This window comes from Chelonoidis abingdonii, chromosome 4, assembly GCF_003597395.2.
Source record: "Chelonoidis abingdonii isolate Lonesome George chromosome 4, CheloAbing_2.0, whole genome shotgun sequence".
NCBI lineage: Eukaryota > Metazoa > Chordata > Testudines > Testudinidae > Chelonoidis > Chelonoidis abingdonii.
The window spans coordinates 68,167,859-68,193,674 of record NC_133772.1 but is presented as its reverse complement, the minus strand read 5'-3'; the positions used below and the strand labels follow the sequence as shown (position 1 = coordinate 68,193,674).

The 25,816-nt window shown below is 41.0% G+C and overlaps 1 protein-coding gene across 1 annotated transcript in view; it reads right to left on the bottom strand.

The window, feature by feature from the left end:
* Positions 1-25,816, bottom strand: part of ANO1 (anoctamin 1) — a 129,247-nt gene that overhangs the window by 21,421 nt on the left and 82,010 nt on the right. The window contains exons 13-22 of the mRNA XM_075065240.1: positions 22,417-22,577; positions 11,442-11,524; positions 8,213-8,284; positions 6,171-6,248; positions 4,966-5,040; positions 2,899-3,100; positions 1,784-1,895; positions 1,183-1,240; positions 987-1,087; positions 339-484 (exon numbers count right to left, since the gene is read on the bottom strand). Of these exons, the coding sequence (XP_074921341.1) occupies positions 339-484; positions 987-1,087; positions 1,183-1,240; positions 1,784-1,895; positions 2,899-3,100; positions 4,966-5,040; positions 6,171-6,248; positions 8,213-8,284; positions 11,442-11,524; positions 22,417-22,577 (1,088 nt within the window). The remainder of the gene's footprint in view (positions 1-338; positions 485-986; positions 1,088-1,182; positions 1,241-1,783; positions 1,896-2,898; positions 3,101-4,965; positions 5,041-6,170; positions 6,249-8,212; positions 8,285-11,441; positions 11,525-22,416; positions 22,578-25,816) is intronic.

The window sequence follows — 25,816 nt, the reverse complement described above, 5'->3', positions numbered from 1 at the left end:
TATCGAGGTATATGGAACCATGGCTGTCAGCTATTACCACAAATGTATAGTATGGGAGGTAGAAGCCAGCCCTTTTCCACTTGAGCTGTTGTTATAGGGCTCTTCTCTAAGTTAGCCACTCTAGGACAGTAGTATACGTACACCCAGGCCATTATGCCATACCACATGAACCAGTTAGTCATCCGTAGGAGCCAGCAGGGTTTCAGTTACTGCCAGGGAGGACATTTTTATTAAGTAGTGTAACATGAATCATATCTGCTAGTTCAAAGAACTCAACTCACCGTCTCCACAGTTAAAGTCATTACAGTTTAAATTTAATTATTTTCCACTTCACTCACTCATTTCCATGTATTCTGGAGTAAGCCCAGCAAAAGGCTCCAAGTTATAGTCCACTTCATAGCGTTGTTTTTTTTTCATATGCTCCTCATGATCTAAAGAGCGTTGTCGCTTTAATTTGATGTATCTTATTAATTTCTTCATTTTTCTGGAAGAAACAAAAATGATTATCTTAGCAGGTTTTTTCCCCATTAAAACACACCCCACCCCACCCCTGTTTGGATGCTTCAGGAATGACAGTTAAATTCACGCAATAGGCACAAAAAAGCCTTATGTCATCAGTTTCCATAATCTGTACAAAAACTGTGTAAAAGCCAAAGGTAAAGACAAGTCATTAGGGATCAGCACTCACTGATATTCAAATCTGCTAACAACTGAACCAAATGCTGAACATCAAACTCAGCTGTAAAGAGTATAAAATCAATAGTCTTTAACACTTTTCTAAGAAGTCTGCATGTTACAAAAACACACGAGGAGTTTGAAAATGCTGTGGGGTGCAAAGGTGCAGCTATATTGCAGGCATAGTCTTACTGTACAGATCCCTTGCATGAGGACTATAAACCAAAAGAAGCCAGATGTTTGCATCATAAAAGGTTGATATGCAGTGTACTTTACGAATGGTATAAAATGAAGGTAACTATGTTACTTACGGGATACCAATCTCAAAGAGATTATTCTGAATCAGCTGTTTGCCCAACATGATAATACTAAGCTGGATACACAATTCCATTAAGCAACCTCCAGGGGCACACTAAAGCCAAGAAAGGAGATTAAGTCAGCATTTTTGCCAAATCATCTGATCGTGATTCACTGTTATTTTCTTGATCAATGCTGAATAGCGATTACCTCTTCCATTCGGAAAGAATGAAAAATGTAGACATAGTCTCCAGGACGTCCAACAAATCTAGGAGAGTTTGGAAACAATGATTGGAATTATGTTCTACCTTTTTTATACATCTGATCCTTCAGTCCTCCATGTAAAAGAGCTAATGCTTTGAGTGAGAGTTACGCATGTACAAGGACTTTAGGATCAGTTAATAATTTGTCATCACATAGTAAAGTTCAAAAAGGACAATTTTAGGTACTTGTGTTTGGAATATTTTAATTTTATTGTTTTAAATTTAATTGGTGAATTAGTTAAATTATAAAGTTTTTACGAAGTTTTCTAGGTACATCCTAAGTATTACAGACACATATCTGCAAACTTATTTTAAAAGTACATGTAAAAAAGAAAAATAAACAAATTTCACTTAAAATGAGACAACATGGGGAGATGAGAAAGAAAAGTGGGAAGCATTAGGAGAGAGAGCGAGCGAGAGAGAAAATTCTATGGATCACACACTATCTGTAGATGTATTTAAGACTCCCAGTACTAGCTGCACACCGAGACTCAACCAGAACATGGGCATACAAAAATAATCTCAAACTACATGTCTAGGTTACTCACCGGCCTTTGAAGAAAGCAACATAGAAAATGGGAGTGTAGGCATTGACAAATTTCAGAAGGAACGCCTTGAAGATCAGCCGCTCTTCAAAACTCTTGTCTGTTTTTGGGACCTCTGAAGTAAACAAGACACACATAAAGGAAACTTCTGGACTGGAAAGCGTTAAGAGTCTACGAAGTTGGGACTTTGGAAAACTCCCTAATGTAATTCAAACAACTATCCCCTTAAGGAAATATGAACATATTTAAATTGAGGTGGAGAAACCTGATCTGACCGAAGGCAATGGGAAAAGAAACAAGCCACATAGATAACTTATTCTGATTTTAAAAAACAACAAAAAAGCATAACAAAACAGGAGGGCTGTCCTCAAGTGAAGTCCATGGGAACATGCCAGCTGTATTGATGACAGAACTGCACATTTAAACAAACAGTTATGGCAGGGGAAGATAAGAAAATTGGTTAGAGAAAAAAGAAAGGTAATTTGGGGACCTACTTTACAGTATCTCTCAAACAATAGGCCCAATTTGATAACAACTCTGTGTCTGCAATCTCACTTGTGAGTGCAATCTCACTTGCAATGACAATATCCAAACTACTTGTGTCTGTAAAATTAGTATGGATCTAGCATAAAACATGATAAAATTTTTGGCCCTTCTGCTTCTGGTCCTGTCTAAAAATAGCACAAGAAAATTGGTTCCACAGTGTTTTGGCACTTCCTTTTTCCATGGCTTTATATTTTCTGTGCTAAATAAATAATGATTGGAAGTGAAAAAGAAAAAGTATCTGTACATTACCAAACCTTAGAAAGACCCAAAATAAGTTGCATCTCCAAAATAAGTTATGACTGGGCACAAGAGTTTTAATTTATCCAGAACCACTTTGCCCAGTCATAACTGGAGCAATAGCAGTGGAGAGAAAAAGCAGCTAAAAATAAAATCAATTTCATGTGCCCTTCGATGTTTTTTCTTTAAGCTAAGGAGATAGAATTGCAGCCTTAGGTTGAATTTCCTGTTTTTGCTCATCTGTCCGAAGTTAGAAAATGATGCTATGTAAATAAGTAGTTTTTGTACTTTACGAAATAACTGATCTAATAGAACTGACAATGATTTATACCTACCAATCTCAGTTAGCCACCTGGCTATGCAGCCATATACTTCATCCAGAATGATGATCACCACCAGATTAATAATAACTGCAGTTGCAGTGACAGTTACTCTAACACTAGACCGGCCAGAGGGAGTTGAGCTGAGGGCTAAGGCTGCTGCTGTGGAGATTCTGTATATAATGACTCCAAACACGATAGCAAATGTCAGTCCAATCTGGGAATACAAGATGGCATTATCTGTTATAAAAACACCCCACTGTCATTCATCAGCAAGCAGATTTAACTCTGAAATGCCTCCCGTGTACTCCCTGGGCCTGATCCCAATCCCACTGATATTACTGAAAGGACTCTTATTGACTTCAATTGGCTCTGGCACAGATCCTCTGTTCCTAGCACTTTGATCATAACAATAATTTCATATCATGGTGTTAGCACTTAATAAAAATGAATCTACACGCAAATGCTAGAGGTATAGTTTATATTAATATTGGTCCACTTCACTTTTAATTGATGCTCATAACATTAACGGATATGTGTTAAGTGGCTTATTGTAAAGGAAAATCCAGGAATGAATGTGGCCAGTAGATACGAAGAGGAGAATATTTCTGAGAGTGATACAGCTTAGCTTTTCTTTGTGTCTAAACTTCTGAATGTCCCTCTGAGACTTCCAATTTTGTGAGAGTTCAAAGATACAACTAAAAGTAATGGTGCTGCAGATCAGCTACATATTATTTCAAGAGTACAATAAAACCTAGAAAAATATAGCTGACTCCTGAAAGATTTGGGAAAAAAGCCCTGCTTAAATTGTTACACTGCTTAAATGGAAGAGTATATTAAGAACATGCTCCTCTAAGATACTGAGCACTTTCCTGAGAAGTGATTAGCTCCCATTGCAATTACAGGAGGCACTCAGATCGTCTCAGGATTGGGTCTTAAGAGGACTTCAGGAACATATTTCTGTTCTCTGATCCCAAATGGTGCAGGCCCACCCATTCAAAATAAAGAATTAAAACACCAAACTATGGGCTCTTCCACATGTAGGCCTAGATCATTGTTCCCAGAATCAAACATTTCCATGAGTTCTTTGCTTTACCTGAAATGCAAAAGTGGGGAGTCAACTACCTGTGTAGCAACTCTGCCCCCTCAGAAGCCATTCCATGGGTCTACACACTGGTATAGGAGGCAGGAACTGGATAGGCCAAGTATAGACTAGGGCCTTGGACAATTTTGTCCTTCCTCATCCTCACAGAGATTCCCAGGAAGAAATAATATAGCCTAGGGCCTATATTATCTTTTCCACTGAGAGTCTCTCTTTTCTCTTGCTCATATACACACACTAAGGCGGAGGACAGATAAGGCCAGAGGGAATCCCTGATAATGAGGCTGTACTGGAGCTGTGCTGCTAAGGAGCTGAGGGGTTGATAGCCACCAAGGATCAGAACTGGCATGGAAACACATGGTCTCCATATGAACACCCCTGGCCTCCCTTAGAGTATCCAGATTTGGAGACCCCAGGACTTATTCCATGGAGACAATTCCACGGAACAATTAGTTAAGAACTCTGGAGTGGGGATCCCCAGCCACCCCTCCTGCAGGTATTACTATGAGAAGGGACAATCTGAGTCATAATAACTACAGCAATTTCTGCACATCTACTGAGTTACAGACCCTGTGTTGTTATGTGACTGGTGAACTTCAACTGCTCTGACTCAGATGTAAGAGAAGACATACTTAATTTGGAACTCGTAATCCAAAAGAATCCCTGACTGACAAACTCTCCAAAGCAGACTATGTGCGGTAAATTACCATCCCTTTCAAAGCAGTGCATGGGAAGCGAACAGTTCTATAGAGAAATATATCTTTTGTTTCCCAGTCCTCATTAAAGACACTATGAAAGCAAGACATACAAGCAAAACAAAAGTCAAGTACCACCTGAGCAAAATAATTTTCAAATGATTTAAAAACTTTAAAGTGATTGTGTAGTTTTTTTCTCCTAGATAAAAAGGTGCCCATTGTAAAAGGCAGATTTCACAATGACTCACTAAGGTGAATCTTAAATATTTTCCAGGAAATACTTACCATGAAGATAATGCCAACAAAATTGGTAAAATATGCTGGAAAACGATCTTTCCATGTCAGTTTTTCTTTATCAGTCTAAAATATGAAAGAAAAAAAACCACCCTGTAATTTAATACAGCATCTAAAAAGATCCCTTCTATTTGTTCTTGTAACAAACACACCAAGGCACAGGAAAACAGTCAAACACACAACCAGTTAGACGGTAGAAGGGTACAGTGTTTAAAGATACAATTTTATACAGGTAAAGTCTTACAGCTTGAATTTGGTGCTAAACCCTGCATTGTATAAATGAGTCTGAACCGCTTTTTTGAGAAACACACTTAAAGTAAACTATTATGCTGTGAAATTAGATTGCTCCTAGTGTAAAATAATTTATTTTCCTTTCCCAGAAAAGATTTAAACTTTTTTTGTTAGAATATGTTTTCAATAAAGCACCATTAGGACTGTCCCTGCAAGCCTTACTCACATGAGGAATACTTAATCCTACAGGTTGTCCCATTGCAATATAGATTGCTCACATGGAGGAGGCTGTTCAGGATTGGGCCCACAGTGCAATGTAGCCAGGGTTGATTTTGCTTTGCTATGGATCTAATCCTGTGAACATCTGAATATGAGTAACTTTTACACACATGAATAAAATTGATGCCAGTGCGACTACTCATGAGTTAAGTTACTCACATGCAAAATCTCTGCAGGATCACACTTACTATATTTGATCACTCTATTAATTTTGATCACACAATCTATCTGGGAAGGACAATCTCATTTAGAAAGTCATCTCTGATCTAATGTCATTTGTAAAGTTTGCAGAATGAGAATGACTTCTTAAAGGCAGAAAGAAAATGTCAAAGGAAAGTAACATTAAAGAAGATGACACTACATTGTACTGAACAACAATATCTCATTCAAAGTTACATGCATGTTGTCTGATAGAACAGCAGGCAACTCCGTCAAACATGTGGCACATGCTTCATTACAAAAATTCAACATCCATTCAATATGGTAACCCAAAGATTAGCCATGCAGTGCCATCCCCACTACACCTAAACACAGTGTCTATCTGAGTGCTGAAGAGAGGAGAAAATAACAACTGAATGTGAATATTAAAGGTTCAACAACCAAAGGTTGTTGAGAAAAACAATCAATTTGTGTCTTCCATAATTACTCATAGTTTGAGTTTCTCCATAAATTTGAATGAAATGTACCAATTTCACCCCAGCCATGACTCTCTTAACTCTCTGTCTCCATTTGTTTCCTGTCTCTTCTGGCAAATGTCGACGCTTCTGATGGCAATCAAAGGAAACAAAAAAGGACCATGCGATACAACGTTACAAAGCATTGACTAACAATGCCAAATAAATCCACACACTCTCTGCTAAGTACACAGTGCATTTTAGCAACAAGTACTCTATTAGTTCGCTCATTGCTTTGTGTTCCAGCTTCAGGTTTATTTAAAAAACAAAAACAAAAAACCAACAACCCACTATTTGGAAGAAATCCCACTTTTAAAGGTGACCTGCAAAGAATTTACAAAATATTAGGCTCATGCCCTTTTCTTCCTTTTCTTCATGATGTATAAAGAAAGCCTGAAAGGCTTCTCTTCTGAAAGTTTTCATTCATTTTGAGGTTTGGTCTGAGAAATATCAGGAATTTCTGGTCTGTTTTTTCATGGTTTGACTGGCTTCCAAGAGGTCTCAGAAGGGATGTTTACTGTGAACTTTAATACATTGGCACTTTAGGCAGAAATTTACAGGAGTGAGACCTGTATTTCTAAAGTATTTAACAAAAAAAGTTCAAAGCCTTCCACTTTGGCTGGGGAAATAAAAACAAAGTATTCAGATCTTCTTTCTTCATCACAAAAAAGCTTTTTTTTTTTTTTTTTAAAGTAATGCTGCATGTAAGGTATTCCACGCTGAAATTAAAACCTTTTAGTATTAAAAAGAGGTTAAACTTGAACATTTTCTGCTATAATCTAACTAAAATGTATCAGAACCAGCTGATGCCATTGTTTAAGAATGGTCAAACTATACATAAATGTAAGCATGTAAGAAAACAAAACAGACAAATTTAAAATAATTCCAGTCCAGTCTATTTAAGGTGTCCACCACTAAGTAACCTAATTGTCATATAGTAACTGGCTATACTAATAGCTTGCATTTACATAATACCTTCTGTCTTGAAGGATCCCAGTGTGTCTCACAATCCAAACGTCTGCTATGCTGTACAAGCTACTCACAGGTATCACTTCATGCACCACTGAAATGCAGCCACCTCTGGGGTGACATGTAGCAACTGTTTAACCGCAACACAACAAAAAAAGTTGGGACCAGAAGTGAAGGATACCTTATACAGCTAAGATAGCAGGGGGATTATATTTAGAAATGCGGAAGGTGATTGCCCAAGCTGGAATTCAGCCAGGAAATTGGGGTTATTATTATTATTATTATTAATAATAATAATAATTTTAGTAACCATTTTATTAAATGCCATAGGATTTTTAAAAGCCACAAACATCTCAAGACCTAAGTGCAGAAAGCCAGATTCCAATCCAGTGGCTGAACATGTGTCTTTTAGAGGCATTTTTAAATTTGTGAACAGTCCATTCCAATGAATACAAATGCCACAAAGGAGAAAGCAAATCTTAATTTCGCAATAGAAAAATAGGGAGGAAAATCCATCAGAGATGCTTACTGAGTTTTCCTCTTTGATAAACCTCTCCTGTGGGAAAATCTGCAGATATGAATCAGCATTCAGTTTTTGCTCAGTTCTTATTCAGCCAGACTTTAATTGGAATAAGTAAAGGACTGCAAGGTTGGCCCAAACAATTAGCATGTTGTTATGATGATGGATGCTAGGAAGGCATAATAATCTCTCCTGAGAAGTTCTAGTTACTTATAATACTGCAAGATACCAGGTTCAGTTATAGATTTCTCAAACTTTATCCACAGCCTAATAAGAATTCAAATGATAGTTGAAGAATTCTATTAAAATACATCTTATACCCAAACACTGAATTAATTTCTATTTTCATAAAAGCTTTATATATATGAAACGTATGTGCTAATGCAAATGCAATTAATGGTTAAAGAAATGTTTGGACGCTTACATGTGATATACGCTTACACGTGATATACAACAGTGTCTTTATGTTTATTTTTGTTTCCAAAATCTCGGTCAAGTCAACTGTAAATGGATTTATTCATCAAAGAAGTTTACGTGGTTAAATACATAAATATTGTTAGCATACCTTTTTACGTATGTATTCTTTTCTCACTGATTTTTCTAATACTTTAGCTTCATATTCTGCTCTGGGATGAGCCTGTGAAATAAGTCACATTTAATAGTAAAGAAATTATATCTATTTCCTAGTTCATCTATATATGAACAAATGATAAGTCCAGTTCCTACTAATTTCCCATTTCTCATATGGAATTCTAATTTACTATACATATCACTACTGTAAAGATGATAGCATGTTGGAGCTAAAATCTTTGAAGTACTATATAATTCTAAATTCTGCTCCATGGAATAAATGTTTAGGAAACAGAAAAAAGCTCTACAGAATATATGAAATGTAACCCTGTGCAGATCAAGCGTGGGTCATTGTGATTTAGAGTGCAGCTTGCAGAGACTACAGATCACAACATGTGATGTCCCATCTTGATATGAGACATTACCATTTGGATCAAGATGAAACATTATATTCTACAAACTATAATCTCTACGAACCATGCTTCATGAAGGGTAGCTGTTATCTGCTATAATTTAGGCAAAATATGTGCAGCTCTTGGGGTACTGGCAAGTTGCCACTGAGTCCCTCAGGTGGTTCAAGCTTTAACACCAAATTTATTCATACCTACGGCAACATTCCTAGAAAGGTACATCTCTGCAATGCAACAGACACTGCATATTAGACTAACCACATACAATGAAAAGAGGAGATTTAGGAAAAATAACCCAAAATAGAAGGAACGAGACAGCTGAAGGATTCCAAAAGTACCCACAAGAATGCACTGGATGGAAAAATAGAATGAATTTGAAAAAAAAGAAGTCCAACCACTGGAAAAAAGGAAAGAAAGAATCACTGTAGTGGGAGCTTTAAGGAAATTAGATGCTGGAAAAAAGAAGTAGGTTGAATCAAAAGATACCTTTCACTGACAGACAGCTAATAAAAAAGGTAGAGCAATTAAAAAAATTTCAAACCTTGACTGCCTCCTTCAGGAAACCAGAAAAAAAAAAAACATAAAAAACAAACAAAAAAAGATGATTACTGAACTGTTGCAAATTGCACTGAATTTATTTATTTTTAAATCATATGGAACAACATGATAGACAGAGTGGATGGACAGACACAACCAGGAAAAATCAGTCTGCTCTTGTTTTCATATTGAAGATATACTAACATTAATGCATGAAAGAGTTTACTGAACAAATGTACCAAACAGAAGATTAAATATTTTAGTATTTTTGGATGTCATCTGAGATCCTGATTCAGCAAGCATTTAAGCATCTGCTTAAGTCCAATTGAAATCAATGGAAAGTTAGGAGCGTTAAGTGTGCTGTTAAACAAGGGGCTGTATTAGCTAGCGGGAGCATATTAAGTGAAGAGTAAAATATATTTTATTAACAGCTGCTGTCTCTGGTCAGACATTGTTTTTACTGCAGAGAACTCTTAACACACTCACAAAGGGGATAGCTGTTGGAAAGATACAGATAATCCTTTCCATTTTCATGTATGCTAACAATTAGATACCAAAAATAAAAGGACAGTCGTCTTACAACAGCCTGAAATAAAAAACAATCCTCATATTGTCATTCAGTAAAATAGCAGACCCCAATCCTGCAGTGTTCTGGCACAGGATATGCCTGCACGGAGCACTTACCAGGACTGGGGCCCTAGAAACCAAACTTTCTTTTGAGAAAGTTTTTGTAGAATTATAACATCAGGCCCATCAGGTAGCATGACACATTGTTTAATAAAAGGTCTCCTAAAATACGTTCCCATAATTGAATAGTATTTATTGTGAATATAATCACTACGTCTAGATTGCACAGGCAACCATATTTTTAATAAAAGAACTACAGGCATAACTTCCAAGAAATGAACTTTACAAAGATATAGGGCCCAGTCCAACTCTCATGGAAATTAGTGGAACAACTGCAGCTGAGTGATGGCTTTGAATGTTTTTTTGGGCTAAATAAATAAAGCCCAAAATATTTACCGCTCAGAACTCCCACTGCTTTCAATTCCAATTTGCAATCTAAATATTGTTGCTAAAAAACCCAAACACCTGAGATGGAATAAATCTAAACTTTCCTCCTTATCTTCTCTGGGTGTTTTGGGTACGCCAAAGATGCTCAAATGAATTGTGCAGCTAGAGTCTCATCCAAAATGTACTGAAGTCACTGATAAACTACAACTGCCTTCCATGGACTTTGGATCAAGGGCTTTGAAATGCAGATCCTTGTATTCCATAAACATTTTAATATTTAGCACTCTTCTCTCTCTCTAGACACTATATATTTAGAACTCTTCTCTCTCTCTAGACACTATATATTTAGAACTCTCTCTATATATATCTATATATATAGAGAGAGAGAGAGAGAGAAAGAGAGAGAGAGAGAAGAGTGCTAAATATTAAAATGTTTATGGAATACAAGGAAAAGAGTCATTTTGAGGATCTGCATTTCAAAGCCCTTGATCCAAAGTCCATGGAAGGCAGTTGTAGTTATAAATAGAGAGAGAGAGAGGGAGAACAAACTCTTTTGCTTGGATCTTCCTATCTTTAACCACTCCCAAATATGTCTTTTGGCACACAGCAAAGACAACCTCCAAATTTGTGTCCTAATATTTTTACACAATGCTCCATACAATGTACCTGCAATATTTTCCACAAAAATTGCCTAATTAAAATGTGATCCTGCACCATTAAAGTTTATGGGAGCTTTTCCCATTAACTTGAATGAAGTAACTATGTCATTTTCAGAACCTGATTCCTCATGCTGGTTTTACAATGGTGTAAACATTATTAACTTTCACAGACTCATTCCTGACTTATAGCAGAGTAGCTAAGAGAAGAGTAAGTCTCTCTGCTTTTAATATCCTTTCTTGAGGATAATTGAGGGAATTATGCATGAGCTATATATTTTGGGTCTGCATTACTAGGTATGACCTAATATTTTTTTTCTAAAAAGTGTGTGTGCACATGCATGAGGGGTGTTGTAGATATACAGTTATGCTTCCATGGCAACAAGATGTGCTAGCAATATATCCACAATAAAAAAAACTCAGAAATAGTTCAGATATAGGATTTTCCTTTGCACCAGGGAATTACTGCAAAAATCTTGCAGTATTCCACAAAGCAAAGTCTTAACAGTTTAGAGTAAGGCGCCACTTACAGTTTAATTATTGAAGTTAAAATGTAACAAAACAAAACCATGAAATGCAGTCAAACCAAACCAACTTAAAAACGAACCTCTTCTTCTTCAAACCCAGTCAAATCCCATCTATAGTTGAGACGCATCTGTTTTCTCTTCCAGTGTTCCATAAAAGTGGCAGCTGGGAATTAAAAATAGTTTGTTACAGCATAGTTATCTGGATCATTTATAAGGTCTTCAAAATCAAATTGGCGTGGGTTAGAATTTGTTTGAAGTTTCTGCTTAGGTGTGTTGGGTCAAATTTATTCTCAGTTACCCTGGTGTAAATCCAGAGGATCTCCACTGAGAACAACTGAGAGCAGAATTGGCCTGATAGCTACAAGATGTTAATAAGTAAAACTATTATGCATAAGGGCCTGATTTTGCATATCTGGTACATCCAAAACTTCCATTAGGTTTGAACAGAAGGTGGCTAGTTATTAGGGCAGTTTAATTTCAGGAGCTGTTTAATTATAAATTATTTTAAAAAATTGTAAATGGAAATTTATGTTAGCGAGAATTCTGAATTCCCCAGTAGGAGTACTTGGTAAATATTAAGGGCCAGACTCTGGGAGCCAACTTTTAACTATGGGAGCCAAAAGAAATGCATTCTCACATACCCACAAAACCATTGTTTGCTCCTGGTAGTGGATAGTTAAGTTCACAATTAAGGCTGGGATTTTCAAAAGGTACCTCGGGGAGTTAGGTGCCCAAATCAAAATTAACTAATATTTGTCTCCGTAATGATATTACAGGCATCATTTGTATATGGCTGCCTAGCAGTCTGAATGGTATTAGCTTTATCCATACACAACAGTTGAGATCTCTAACTATACTGGTATAGTTAAAGTGGCACGACACCCCTCTTCCCCATCCCCAAGTGTGGACACAGTTATGGGGTATAAAGGTACTTATTCCCATTAGGGAAGGAGAATAAAGGAGAATAAGCTATGCTGGTATAAAGCACCTTTATACTGATGTAAATATGTCCACACTAGAGGTTGTATTAGTATAACTGTTTCAATAAATAATTACAGCCCTATCCAAAATAGTTATACAAAACCTGCATACAGCCCAAACCTTCGAAGTGTTGGAAATAGGGAGCTTTTTAATGGCCATTGTAAGGGGATCCACGGTGCAGCAGTCATTTTGTTTTTAACGGGATAGATCCAGGAAAAAGGAGCAATGTGAAAACAACTCTTGAGTTGCAGCAAATTTCGGCTTTTTATCAGTGTATGTGCCTTTGAGGTGGAGGAAGTTCTCAGAGGACATACATTTTAATGCTGGGAACAAACCAGCACAGTTCAGTAAATAAGTAATTATGAAAGCAAGTCCATTGAGAAAGGCTAACCTCCCGAGAATTCTTCTGCAGTGAATACTAACAGATGTGCTCAACAAGATGTACCATGATATTCAATAAAACGTTGGAGGCAGAGAGGGGGAGAGAGAGACTAATATAGATAAAAGGGTGACTGGAATCAGGCTGTGCTTTTAGCGTTCATCAGTCCTCCAAGTGAAATTCTCACGTACAAAGCCTACAGCAGAACTCCTTTACAAATCTTGTGCTTCCTGTAAATTGGTAACATCATAATTATATCGTAAAACTGTCTGTGATATAACCCTTGAGTCCCTGCCCCTCCTCTGTGCCCCTGAGATTTCTTACATTGTGGTCTGTAGTTTCCACGTACAGTGAGAAAATGAAAGACACATTGTTTCATGCTGTTACCAGAGATCATTCTACAGCATCAACATAGAAAAATGTAAAATGAAAATATTACATCCGAAACATAGCCATCTGTTAGCTCATATGAGAAGCACCAACTGATTGCAGCAGGTTCAAAGAAGTAGCAAAGAAAGAATGACTTTCTGCCAAACACACATACATTTTACATTTCATCTGTGCCCATAAACACAAACTGAGCTCAAAGGTTCTGTTAGACTGCTTTCTAGATCATTATTTGAGCTGGATTTTGAGGGATTCTGGATGAGGTTTCATACCACACAAATTCAGGCCTTATTTTTAGGGGACAGAAAATCAATGTCAGATTGCTAATTTAAGAGATGGGGGAACCGTAGCTCCCAGGTGCTGCTTGTGGCAGGGGGTCCCTGCAGCTCCAAGCTCTGAGCCACAGCAGAGGGGATCTCAGAAGCTGCAGATGGTGAGGGGACCCAGAGCTCTCAGCTGCTGGCCTCAGAGCTCTGAGCCGCTGTGGGCAGTGGGGATCCCCGCAGCTCCTAGTTGTCGTGGGCAGCAGGGGAACCCTGGATCTCTGAGTCGCTGCAGGCGAGGGAGGGCCACTTACAACTCTCAACAGCCATAGGTGGTGGTGGTGGGGCTCTGAAGGTTGAGCCACTGCAGGTGCCCATGCAGCTCTCGGCTGCCACACGTGGTGGGGAAATCTGGAGCTGTCAGCTGCCCTGGGCAGCAGGGGGACCCACCTGCTCTTCTCCCACAGTAGGGCTTGGGCTCAGCCCCATTTTGTCACAGTTATTTTTAGTAAAAGTCAGGGACAGGTCACGGGCTTCTGTGAATTTTTGTTTATTGTCCGTGACCTGTCCCTGACTTTTACTAAAAATAACTGACAAAATCTTAAGCTTACTGATAACTAATGAATGGACTCTTGTCTCCACAGCACTACAGCATGTGTGTTGGAGGTGTCGTAAGAAAGACCAGTAAGTCACTGAAACAAAGTTATGGTATGGGAAAAACCCTGTGTTTGGGAAGCACAGTGTGCTATTGGCTTGTAGCAACAGTAGCAGATGTGGAACAACTGTATGGGTGCCAAGCAGGTTGGCCATGTATGAGAGGAAGGATGATCTTGTAGCTAAGGCCCAATCCTGTGACTCAGGGTATTGTGGTTCCATTCTCAGCCCTTCCAGAGATTTCCTGTGTGATGTTGTGGAAGTCACTTAGGTCCACATCCACAAAGGGTCTCAGGCACCCAGATAATTATAGGAACACCACCGCAGTCCACAAGTCCTGAGTTACGTGCCTAGGCTTCCTATATGATGAAGGGGGAGACATAGGTGCCTAGGAATGCAATCCACAAAAGCCAGTAACCTAGGCCAGAAGCCAATGGAATAGTTGATATGTCCTGAGGCCCACCCCTCACAGGGAGGTGCCTATATCTGCTTGTGATACATGAACTGGGGGAAGATAATGGTTCCCCTGCCAAACTTGTCTGCAGGGCCTGATCCAGTAGGTGTGGTCAGAGGCTGCCCAATTCCATACAAAACAGCTGGGGGTGGGGTGGGTGATAGCTCCCCTGTAACATTTAGCCCAGTGGTGAGGGTACTTACTTGGGGTGTGGGAGACCCCATGTTCAAGTCCACTTCCTTCTGCCTGATGAGGAGGGATCTGCCACCTCACCACTTAGTGCTCTAACCACTAGGATACACAGTGATTCTACCTTTTCCTCCAGCCCAAATAATATTAAATCAATGATGTATTTAAAGTGGAACAACTTAAACAGGAGAGTATCCCTCATCAAAGTATCCCATAGCTTAGTGGTTAGGGATCTTAGAGAGATGGCAGACCGCTGGTCAAAACCCTTCTCCCCCTCAGGCACAGGGAGGACTTGAGCCCTTGGTTTCCCACTTCCTAGGTAAGTACCCTCATCACTTGGCTAAAGCTTATAAGAAACCTTCCCTTCCCCCAGTTGTTTTGTGTGAAGTTATGTGGCAGCCTCTGAGCACACCTACTGGATCAGGCCCAGCAGATAAGTTAGATGAATGAATGCCTGTCTTCCCCTGGGTGTGGATTACTCTGGGGCTTAGGGTAAGAGATAGACATCTGGGTACCTAGAGTAGGGTTGCCAATTTTGGTTGGATGTATTCCTGGAGGTTTCATCACATGACAAAATCTTTACTTAAAGATTAATCTTTAATTCACATGGCCAGAGGTAGAAACATAGGTGTAGAGTGCACTTTTAGGCCTGGTCTACACTACACGTTTATACCGAATTTAGCGGCGTTAAACCGATTTTACGCTGCACCCGTCCACACAATGAAGCCCTTTATATCGATATAAAGGGCTCTTAAAACTGATTTCTGTACTCATCCCCGATGAGAGCAGGAGCATTGAAATCGGTATTGCCATGTTGGATTAGGGTTAGTGTGGCCGCAATTCGATGGTATTGGCCTCCAGGAGCTTTCCACAGTGCACCATTGTGACTGCTCTGGAAAGCCATCTGAACTCGGATGCACTGGCCAGGTAGATAGGAAAAGCCCAGCAAATTTTTGAATTTCATTTCCTGTTTGTCTAGTGTGGAGAGCTCACCAGCACAGGTGACCACGCAGAGCTCATCAGCACAGGTAACAATGCAGTCTCCTGAGAATCAAAAAAGAGCTCCAGCATGGACTGCACGGGAGGTATTGGATCTGTTCGCTGTATGGGGAGAGGATTCCATGCTAACAGAACTCCGTTCCAAAAGACGAAATGAAAAAACATTTGAAAAAATTTCCAAGGCCATGATGAGAAAGGCCACACCAGGGACTCAGTACAGTGCTGTGTGAAAGTTAAGGAGCTCAGACAAGCCTACCAGAAAACCAAAGAAGCAAACAGAAAGTCCGGGGCAGGGCCAAAAACATGCCGCTTCTATGCTGAGCTGCATGCAATTCTAGGGCGGTCTGCTACCAGTACCCCACCCCTGTCCATGGATTCTGAGGTGGGGGTGGTAATTGCAAACATGGCTGAGGATTCTGCGGATGGGGAAGATGAGGAGGAAGAGGAGGACGAACTTGTAGAGAGCACACAGCACTCTGTTCTTCCCAACAGCCAGGAGCTTTTTCTCACCCTGACGGAATTACCCTCCCAGCCCTCCCAAGCCACTATCCCAGACAATGAAGCCATGGAAGGGACCTCTGGTGAGTGTACCTTTGTAAATATAAACATGGTTTAAAAGCAAGCGTTTTTTAATGATTAATTTGCCCTGAGGACTTGGGATGCATTCGCGGCCAGTACAGTTATTGGAAAAGTCTGTTAACATGTCTGGGGATGGAGCGAAATCCTCCAGGGACATCTCCATGAAGCTCTCCTGGAGGTACTCCAAAGCCTTTGCAGAAGGTTTCTGGGCAGGGCAGCCTTATTCCGTCCTCCATGGTAGGACACTTGACCACGCCATGCATGTAGCAAGTAATCTGGTATCATTGCATGACAAAGCCTAGCTGCGTATGGTCCCGGTGATTGCTGGCATTCAAGCAACATCCGTTCTTTATCTCGCTGTGTTATCCTCAGGAGAGTGATATCGTTCATGGTAACCTGGTTGAAATTCAGGAATTTAATTAAGGGGACAGAGATGGCCATTCCTACTGGGCTGTTTGCCTGTGCTTAAAAGAAATCCTTCCCTGCAGGTAGCCAAGCAGGGGGAAGGGGGGCATGATTGGCGCTGAGCTTTTTCGCGTTTGGCTAGCAGGGATCTTCCCCTGCTACCAGCCACGCAAGGTGGGGGGAGGGGGGTGTTTAGCAGTGATCTCATGATACCAGCCATGCAGAGGGGAGGGTTAAAGCGATCATCCCAGAGGGATGGGGGGAGTGGTTTTCTGCTGCTGCACGTTAACAGGAAAGAAGCAGCACTCAACGGGCTTTGCTTGCTATTTGGGAAAGGAGGGCACTGGTATATGAAGGCTGCAGAAGCGAAAGACAATGGCTTACCATGGCCGCATGCAAGCCGAATTCTGCTGCCCGGACCTGCGTCTGTGAGATCTCTAACACCAAAGAGCCGCAGGCACTCAATATTAAGATGCAAAATGCAACCTTGTAGTGAAATCACATGTGCTATGTAAGGTGAATAGTGTTGTTCACCGTGAAAGAGTATAACCATTGTTCTGTAAAATGTATCTTTTTAAATACTTCTCTCCCTTTTTTCCCTCTCCCTCATGCAGCTGCAAATTTTTCAAGCCTCCCTACTCCATCCCGAAAGGCTATCTCAGATAAGGCGGCGGAAAAAAAAGACGCGAGAAGAAATGTTTCTCGGAAATCATGGAAGTGACCCGCAATGAAAGAGCTCATCTGAATGAGTGGAAGGACGTGGTATCAAATACAGGAAAGATGCCAGTGAACCGTGAGGACAGGAGGGACCAACGTGAGGACAGGAGGGAGAGCTCGAGATGAGAGGTGGCGGCAGAAAGATCAGGTGGCAGCGGAGGAAGATCAGCGGTGGCGGGATGCAACTCTGGGGCTGCTGCGTGATCAAACTGACATGCTCCGGCGTCTGGTGGAGCTTCAGGAACAGCAGCAGGATCACAGAGTGCCGCTGCAGCCCCTGTGTATAACCACCCTCCCCCTCACCATGTTCCATAGCCTCCTCCTCACCCAGACGTGTAAGAACGCGTGGGGGGGAGGCTCCGTGCACCCGCCCACTCCACCCAGTGGACAGCCCAACCAAAAGGCTGTCATTATTATGAAATTTTTTTAGTGGCCTTTTCCTTCCCTCCTATCTATCCTCCTCCCAAACCCCACCCAGGGCTACCTTGTCAGTTCTCTCCCTCTTTTTATAATTAATAATAAAGAATACATGATTTTTAAATGATAGTGACTTTATTTCCTTAGAAAGCAAGCTGTAATCGAAGGGGGGGTGGGTGCTTACAGGGAATGAGTCAATCAAGGGGGGGGGGTTCATCAAGGGGAAACAAACACAACAGTCACACTGTACCCTGGCCCGTGATGAAACTCGTTTTCAAAGCTTCTCTGATGCGCACCGCTTCCTGGTGTGCTCTTCTAATCGCCCTGGTGTCTGGCTGCGCGTAATCAGCGCCAGGTGATTTGCCTCAGCCTCCCACCCCCTACCATAAAGGTCTCCCCTTACTCTCACAGAGATTGTGGAGCACACAGCAAGCAGCAATAACAAAGGGGACATTGGTTTGGCTGAGGTCTGAGCGAGTCAGTAATGTGCGCCAGCGCGCCTTTAAACGGCCAAATGCACATTCTACCACCATTCTGCACTTGCTCAGCCTGTAGTTGAACACTCCTGACTACTGTCCAGGCTGCCTGTGTATGGCTTCATGAGCCATGGCATCAAGGGGTAGGCTGGGTCCCCAGGATAACTACAGGCATTTCAACATCCCCAACTGTTATTTTCTGGTCTGGGAAGTAATTCCCTTGCTGCAGCCATTTAAACAGAGTAGTGTTCCTGAAGACGCGAGCGTCATGAACCCTTCCCGGCCATCCCACGTGGATGTTGGTGAAACGTCCTTGTGATCCACCAGTGCTTGCAGCACCATTGAAAAGTACCCCTTGCGGTTTATGTACTGGGTGCCCTGGTGCTCCGGTGCCAAGATAGGGATATGGGTTCCATCTATTGCCCCACCACAGTTAGGGAATCCCATTGCAGCAAAGCCATCCACTATGACCTGCACATTTCCCAGAGTCACAACCTTTCGTAGCAGCAGCTTAAGTGATTGCTTTGGCTACTTGCATCACAGCAGCCCCCACAGTAGATTTGCCCACTCCAAATTGATTCCCGACTGACCGGTAGCTGTCTGGCATTGCAAGCTTCCAGAGGGCTATTGCCACTCGCTTCTCAACTGTGAGGGCTGCTCTCATCTTGGTATTCTGGCGTTTCAGGGCAGGGGAAAGCAAGTCACAAAGTTCCATGAAAGTGCCCTTACGCATGCGAAAGTTTCGCAGCCACTGGGAATCGTCCCACCTGCAAAACTATGCGGTCCCACCAGTCTGTGCTTGTTTCCCGGGCCCAAAATCGGCGTTCATGGCTAGAACCTGCCCCATTACCAGCAGGATCTCCAAAGCGCAGGGGCCCGCGGTTTGAGAGAATTCTGTGTCCATGTCCTCATCACCTCTCGTCACCGCGCTGCCGTAGCTGCCGCCTCCTCGCCTGGCTTTGCAGGTCCCAGTTCAGCATTGACTGCACGAGAATGCGCGAGGTCTTTAAAACGTCCATGATTGCTGTCTTGAGCTCAGCAGGGTCCGTGCTTGCCATGGAATGGCACCTGCACAGTTCACCCAGGAAAAAAGGCGTGAAACGGTTGGCTCCTGCCGCTTTCACAGAGGGAGGGGTGAGGCTGTACCCAGAAGCACCAGCGGCAATGTTTTTTGCCCCATCAGGCACTGGGATCTCAATGCAGAATTCCAATGGGCGAGGGAGACTGCGGGAACTACGGGATAGCTATGGGATAGCTACCCACAGTGCAACGCTCCAGAAATCGACGCTAGCCTCGGTACATGGACGCTCACCGCCGAATTAATGTGCTTAGTGTGGTCGCGTGCACTTGACATTATACAATCTGTTTTAAAAAACCGGTTTCTATAAAATCAGAATAATCCGGTAGTGCAGACGTACCCTTAAGGGATGTCTACATGTATAGCGCTGCAGTAGTGCACTTGAACTGCTACAGTTATGGTGCTGCAATGCATGTGGTGAAGACACTTTATGCTGACGGGCATAAAAAACTGTTAGCATAAAAAACTGACCCCAGCGAGTGGCAGTAGCTATGCTGGTGGGAGAATTTCTCCTGCCGACATAGCGCGGTGCACATGAAAACTTACGTCAGTGAAACTTAGGTCACTCAGAAGGGTGGAATAGTTATACCCCTGAGCGACATCAATTTTCTCACATTGGCAGTAGTGTTGACATAGCCTTACTCCAAAAAACATAGGCAGCTGAGAGGGAATTTTGTGGATCATGGTGGCCTCTAAAAGCAGTACATAGCTGCCCAGTTCTGGGGGTTAGGTGCTATGTACCTTTATGTATCCAGGCCTGAGGCCTTGCTTTGAGGTACTTAAGCATATATGTAGTATTATTAAAGTTAATGGAAAAATTCAAGAGTTTAAGTTAGGCATACGTTTAAATCCTTTTTGAAAATCGAGGTCTTGATCGCCGTATATCTCAGTTTTTCATTGTAAAATAGGGGCAATACTTCCCTGCTCCAAAGAATAACTTCCTAAATGTCTGTGAGGCTTTCAGATGCTCTGGTGATGGAGGATACACAAGAATCCAAATACGCAAGCAGTTGTGGGGGAGGTGTTTTGCCAACACCCCCCCAAGTTGTTTGTTTACTCTGACTTTGCATAATAATAGAGATTGCCCCTTCAATCACCAAAAAATGAGTGGAGGGGACTAATATACTCTTCTAAGGAATGGAACCCAGGCAATCTTCCATGTCATGATATATTTGAGTAGGTCACAGACCAATTGGAGTACCTGTCAATTCACACAGAGAGAGAGAGAGAGAGAGAGAGGGAGAGCATGCAAGTAGATATTTGATTACCCACATGACAGAATCAGACTATTTAAAGTCTCTGACATGGGTTGGCATACTGCTCCGGGTTATATCACATTTCTCAATATATGTAACATGACAAGATGCTGTTCAAGATAACAGATCACTCATCTCCAAAGATTCTGCACCTCTCCTCTTCAGATTTCCTCTGGATTATCTTATTATACCTGTTTGCTGAGTGGATTTTAAACCAATAGGACCATATAGTAGGTACCCACTCCACTTCCAACCTTACCTTACATTGAATAGAATATTCAGTCATAGCTGATGGTAGTGCAGCTACTATAAATTGATGACTGTGGCCAGGAAAACAAAGTTCTTACTTTATATTGAAGGATACACTAACCTCATCTTAAATTACTGCTAATAAAAAAATGGTTCCCTATAACATCTCAGTAAATGGAAACTAGGGTTGTATTTCCAGAGCTAAATGAGATACAGTATCAAAAATGGAGATCAGTACTCATACATGAAAGCCTGCATAGGCAAAGATCTCTTTGTGCTGCTTTTGGTGATGCACTAGTGACGTTGTGGCTATTCAATGTGGTGGATGTTGGGAATGAATCCATGCCCCCGCCTCCAAGCTGAAGGCAGGCTATGAGGCTCAAATGCAGCCTGTGTGCTGGAATGGCAGCTAGCCTTCGTCTGTGCTCCCTACGTGCAAGGTTTATTAGTTCTGTACACAAGTGGCTCCAGACTATCTATCTCCAACTCTCCTAATGGAAACCCCATGACTTGCAGAGGATATGATTAGTCACTTAATTGGTATTCCCCCTCATGCAGGGCCAATGTGACGGCTCCATAACCAGAAAGGCCTTACATGAAACCTCCACCAGCAAGCGAATGTCACCCATAAAGATTAGTAATGTTAGAAATTGGAGTTCTCTCTGTTCAGCCAACCAGCTAAAAGGAAACTATTACTTTGTGCTTCCCACCAGTGACAATGATCCTGACTAACTGAGTTCTCTATCCTAAAGGAATAAGTCCTTGGGTTACCTCAGCACTAAATCTCTCTTCAACATAAATAGCCTGTGCAGAGGTTTTCTGATACCATCTGGGCTACTGTCCACACTAGGAAATCTAGCTGAGACAATAGGAATAAGGTTTAGCACTTACACAGTGCTTCTAACCACTTTACAAACTTTATCTAATCCATTCTCACAATACTTTCCTGGGACAGCTAATATTAACAACTCAATTTTACAAGTGGAAACTGAAGCAGAGAAACTTGCTCAAGAATTCAGAAGGAGTCAGCATTCGAAAAATAATTAGATCGCAGCAGCTTCAGGTTCATGGTCCTCTGTGCAGACCACTAGTCCAGGTCTGTTTCCTGATAAACTTAATTGCATTTATGAGCACAGCAAGACTCAGTCATGTTTTGTTTTGAGACACAAACGGCCATCATGCTCCTCTTTCCCCTCTCTGCCCCACATATTCTATACATCTTTTCAGCAATGTTCTAATTTGGAAGTTGGCTCTGTAAATAGATTTTATTGGCAAGTTATGCAATCCTCTTAATGAAATCTAGACATGCCATGCAGCAGTTTTATGACATATGCTTAACAATTTCATTTTATATTCATCTGAGTAATCGCTTGAATTTTAACCTTCAGTCCAGAATATAAATTTAGGGACGACAGTTTCATTGGAAAGAAGGGGGAGGGGGCTGGGTGGGAAAGAACTTGACGTAATTAACTGTCCAAGCCTAAAAATACTGGTTTTGCTTTTTTTGGAGTTTTTTTTCCTCATGTATTTAAGAGAATTAAAAACCCCACGTCAAAGCCATAAATTTCTTACCCCACAGAGCCATAAAGACAGAGAAGAAGACAGTTGCTGGGTTGTCAAAGAGGTGACTCGCTCGAGCAGTGGCACAGGAAGAGCTCATTTTCCAGTAACTGCATGTATTGTCACATAGAGGACACATGGTGATATTGTTTCTCTCATCACACATCTCCATACTGTGAGGAAAGCAACAAGTAAATGCAAAGAGTAAGGGTTAATACATTTCATATGCCATGCACAGGTTCTCTCTTCTGATAAGACATTTGTCCTCTGTATATGCTCCCGGTCACTGAATGCACATTCAACTTGCAGGACTGCCAAATGCTCCCTTCGTATTTCTTCTCACTTCTCAACCTCTTCTTAGTATGGTTACTTATTTTGTATTATGGTCGGTCCTAGAATCCCCAAAATGACATCAGGGTCCCACTATAGGCCCGATCCAATTCCCATTCAGGTCAACAGGGGTCTCTCCTTTGACATCAAGAGGAAATTAATCAGGACTTATGCTATTCACTGTATAAACACAAAGTGTGAGAGAGAGCCTGTTCTGAAGTGCTTACAATGTAAATAAAGGCAGACAAAAGATAGGAGAAAAATAAGTATTAACCCCATTTGACACATGGGGAACTGAGGCAGACAGAGAGAGAGAGAGAGAGAGAGAGTCTGTGGCAGACCTGGAAACTGAACTCCGATCTCCAGTGCGTTAATCACAAAACTGTCCTTCCTCTCTACTGTCCTCAAAATGATCCCCTTACTTAGCTGTCTCTCTCAAACTACACTATCGGGACTATGTGACCTCAGATCAAGGCAACAATGTTAGAAGAGGCACATTAAATGAAATTGATCCAATGTTTTTGGCTTTGACCAGCACTCTATTTACTGGGGAAAAGAGACTGTCTGGCAGTCTGGTCTAAAGTTTGCTGTGCGATATGAGAAAAAGTATCTTGGAATTGTCATTAAACCACTACTACATTCATGGATCTTAGCATCACATTTTTTAAGGCGCCTCAATTGAAATGCTAATTTTGCATCTACAATCAATTGCAGGTGCAATCAGTAGCATGCGAAAGTGATGGAGTTTAGGGGCTAGATTCCCTAGCTCTTCTGAGCTAAGCTAGGGATAGGACTAGAGAGGTTATAGATAAAATTGATTTCAACCTGCGCCAATGCTCAGCATAAAGTACAGCAGGAAGAGGACTGCTCTACTTTAAGCATGACTGCCTATGGTTCCCAGCAATTACTCTAGCAGCTGGGGCATGAAGATGAGCCCACTACACAGAAAAAACCGCTATGCCAGAGGCTGGTAAGGGGATATCAGAGTAGCTTCTGTGCTGGCTGCTAAACTTGTCAATAGTTGGAGTGATGCAAAGCAACCCTATCAGACCAGAAAATTTCCCCTGGACATCCAACTACATGATTTGTGGACACAGATCTCGTTGTTCCTGGTTGATATCTAAATTTCTATCATTTTCACATGAAACAGATTACGGAAGCAAAACTGGAAATGCAAATTTAGAGGCTTTTTTTGAAAATGTACAATAAGTAACTAAAAAGTATAATTAAAAAACACCAGGCACCTGGATTTTACTAATTTGACCAGATTACCTAGTTTAGACATATATATTCTTGAGCTGTCTTTGTTGTTCACAGTAGATGCTATCCACTACCTTATAACAGACATATCGTCTGTGTTCTGGTTACACAATTTTTTAAAGGTTCTTTTAAGATTAATTTATATAATGATCTGATTCACAATTATGAAAAAGGACAGAAAAGTTGCTGTCAACAAGTGAGCTAAAATAAATTATTTTTAGCACACACCTCATCAACAGGCCACACATGATTATTTTGTCACATCTCTGGAGATTTAAGTGTATATAAACTCAAAACTAAGCAAGTGTTGATTCATCATAAGCTTAGCATGTAGACAAAATAGAAGGTCACAGTTATCTGTTTTTTACCCACAGCTGTTTTCCAGATTCTACTTTCTGAGAACACATATTTTGTTCTGTACATATTTTATCTTTCTACTGTGGAGAACAAACTCTTAGATGAATACTGTGAATATCCATACAATGTCATGCACACCTATGGCACTGTATTAATAAATAACAACAACAATTCACTATTAGATTATTAAGGTGGTAGAATACTGATAACATAGCATTTTTGCCAAGTATTGGATATTGTGAGCTCAGTCCCGAGACCTGCTTCAAACCCTTTGCAGAGCTCCAGCATTAAAAGGGAACAGAAAGAGGCCAAATGTTCCCTGCTAGAGATTCCCCTGGTGTGGAAGAGTACTCATCACGTGTAAAGTGCTCAAATGGATGAAGCATGCAGGAGGTGTGGCCAAAGCTGACTGCGCTCTGGCAATTGCAAGCTGGCAGATAGACACTTGGGAGCCATTGCCAGACAGTATAAGTTAATGCAGTCCATCAGACAGAGGCTGGTATAGAGCTGGTTCCAGGAATGGTGAGTTGTGACTAGCTTCCCAGTGTGCCAAACTCTAGGCCTGAATGACACTACACTTTCATAGATATGGAGCATTTTATTTTGGGCTTTTAGTTGCTTTAACCAAGTACCAGAAGGAAAAACTGTTGTTCAGTACAAAATCATGCAGTTATCTTAATTTATTTTACATATCCTACAGCAGTGATATTTCCACTATACCTGACAAACTAAAACGAATGCCCAGAAATCTAATCTTTTCTCATCTCCAATGGCCAGAAATAGTTCACATCAATCAGATCAGGCATATGGAAGTTTTATGATGCAGCAGTTCAATTATAATTGTTCCAGAGCCAGGCTGCCTAGATTCTTAAATTGCTGGCATGGACATTCTATTTTATGATTAATTGTATCTTTACTTCAACAGCTAAGAAAATTCAGTGATGTTAAAACTTTGCCAAATTATCTGATAGGGGCACATGTATTCACTAAAGCCTTGATTCTGCAAACACACATGATTGACTTTATACACCTGAGTAGTCACATTGTGTGTTTATGATTGCAGCCTAAGTGTGGAATTTAACTTGACGCAGATAGGCAAGGCTTGCACTGGAATTGTGCAAAGGAGAAAGACTGGCTGCACAGGGTGAATTTGTGTACCTTGTACATCTTTTCATAGATTTCACAGAATCTGAGGCCAGATGGGACTATTAGATCATCTAGTCTGCCCTGTATATCACAGGCTAGTAAATTTCACCCTATTACTCCTATACTGAGCCAAATACTTGGGTTTAAATTGTTCTGTGCCACAAGCAGAAAACAGGAGAGACTGAGGTGCCACCAACATCCTGAGGCCCCTGAAATAGAAGGGAATTGATTAGGTGAGATTTGCCCAGATGATTCTAGCAGGTGATTTGTGCTCCATGCTGCAAAGGAAGGTGAAAACCTGCTAGGTCCCTGCCAATAT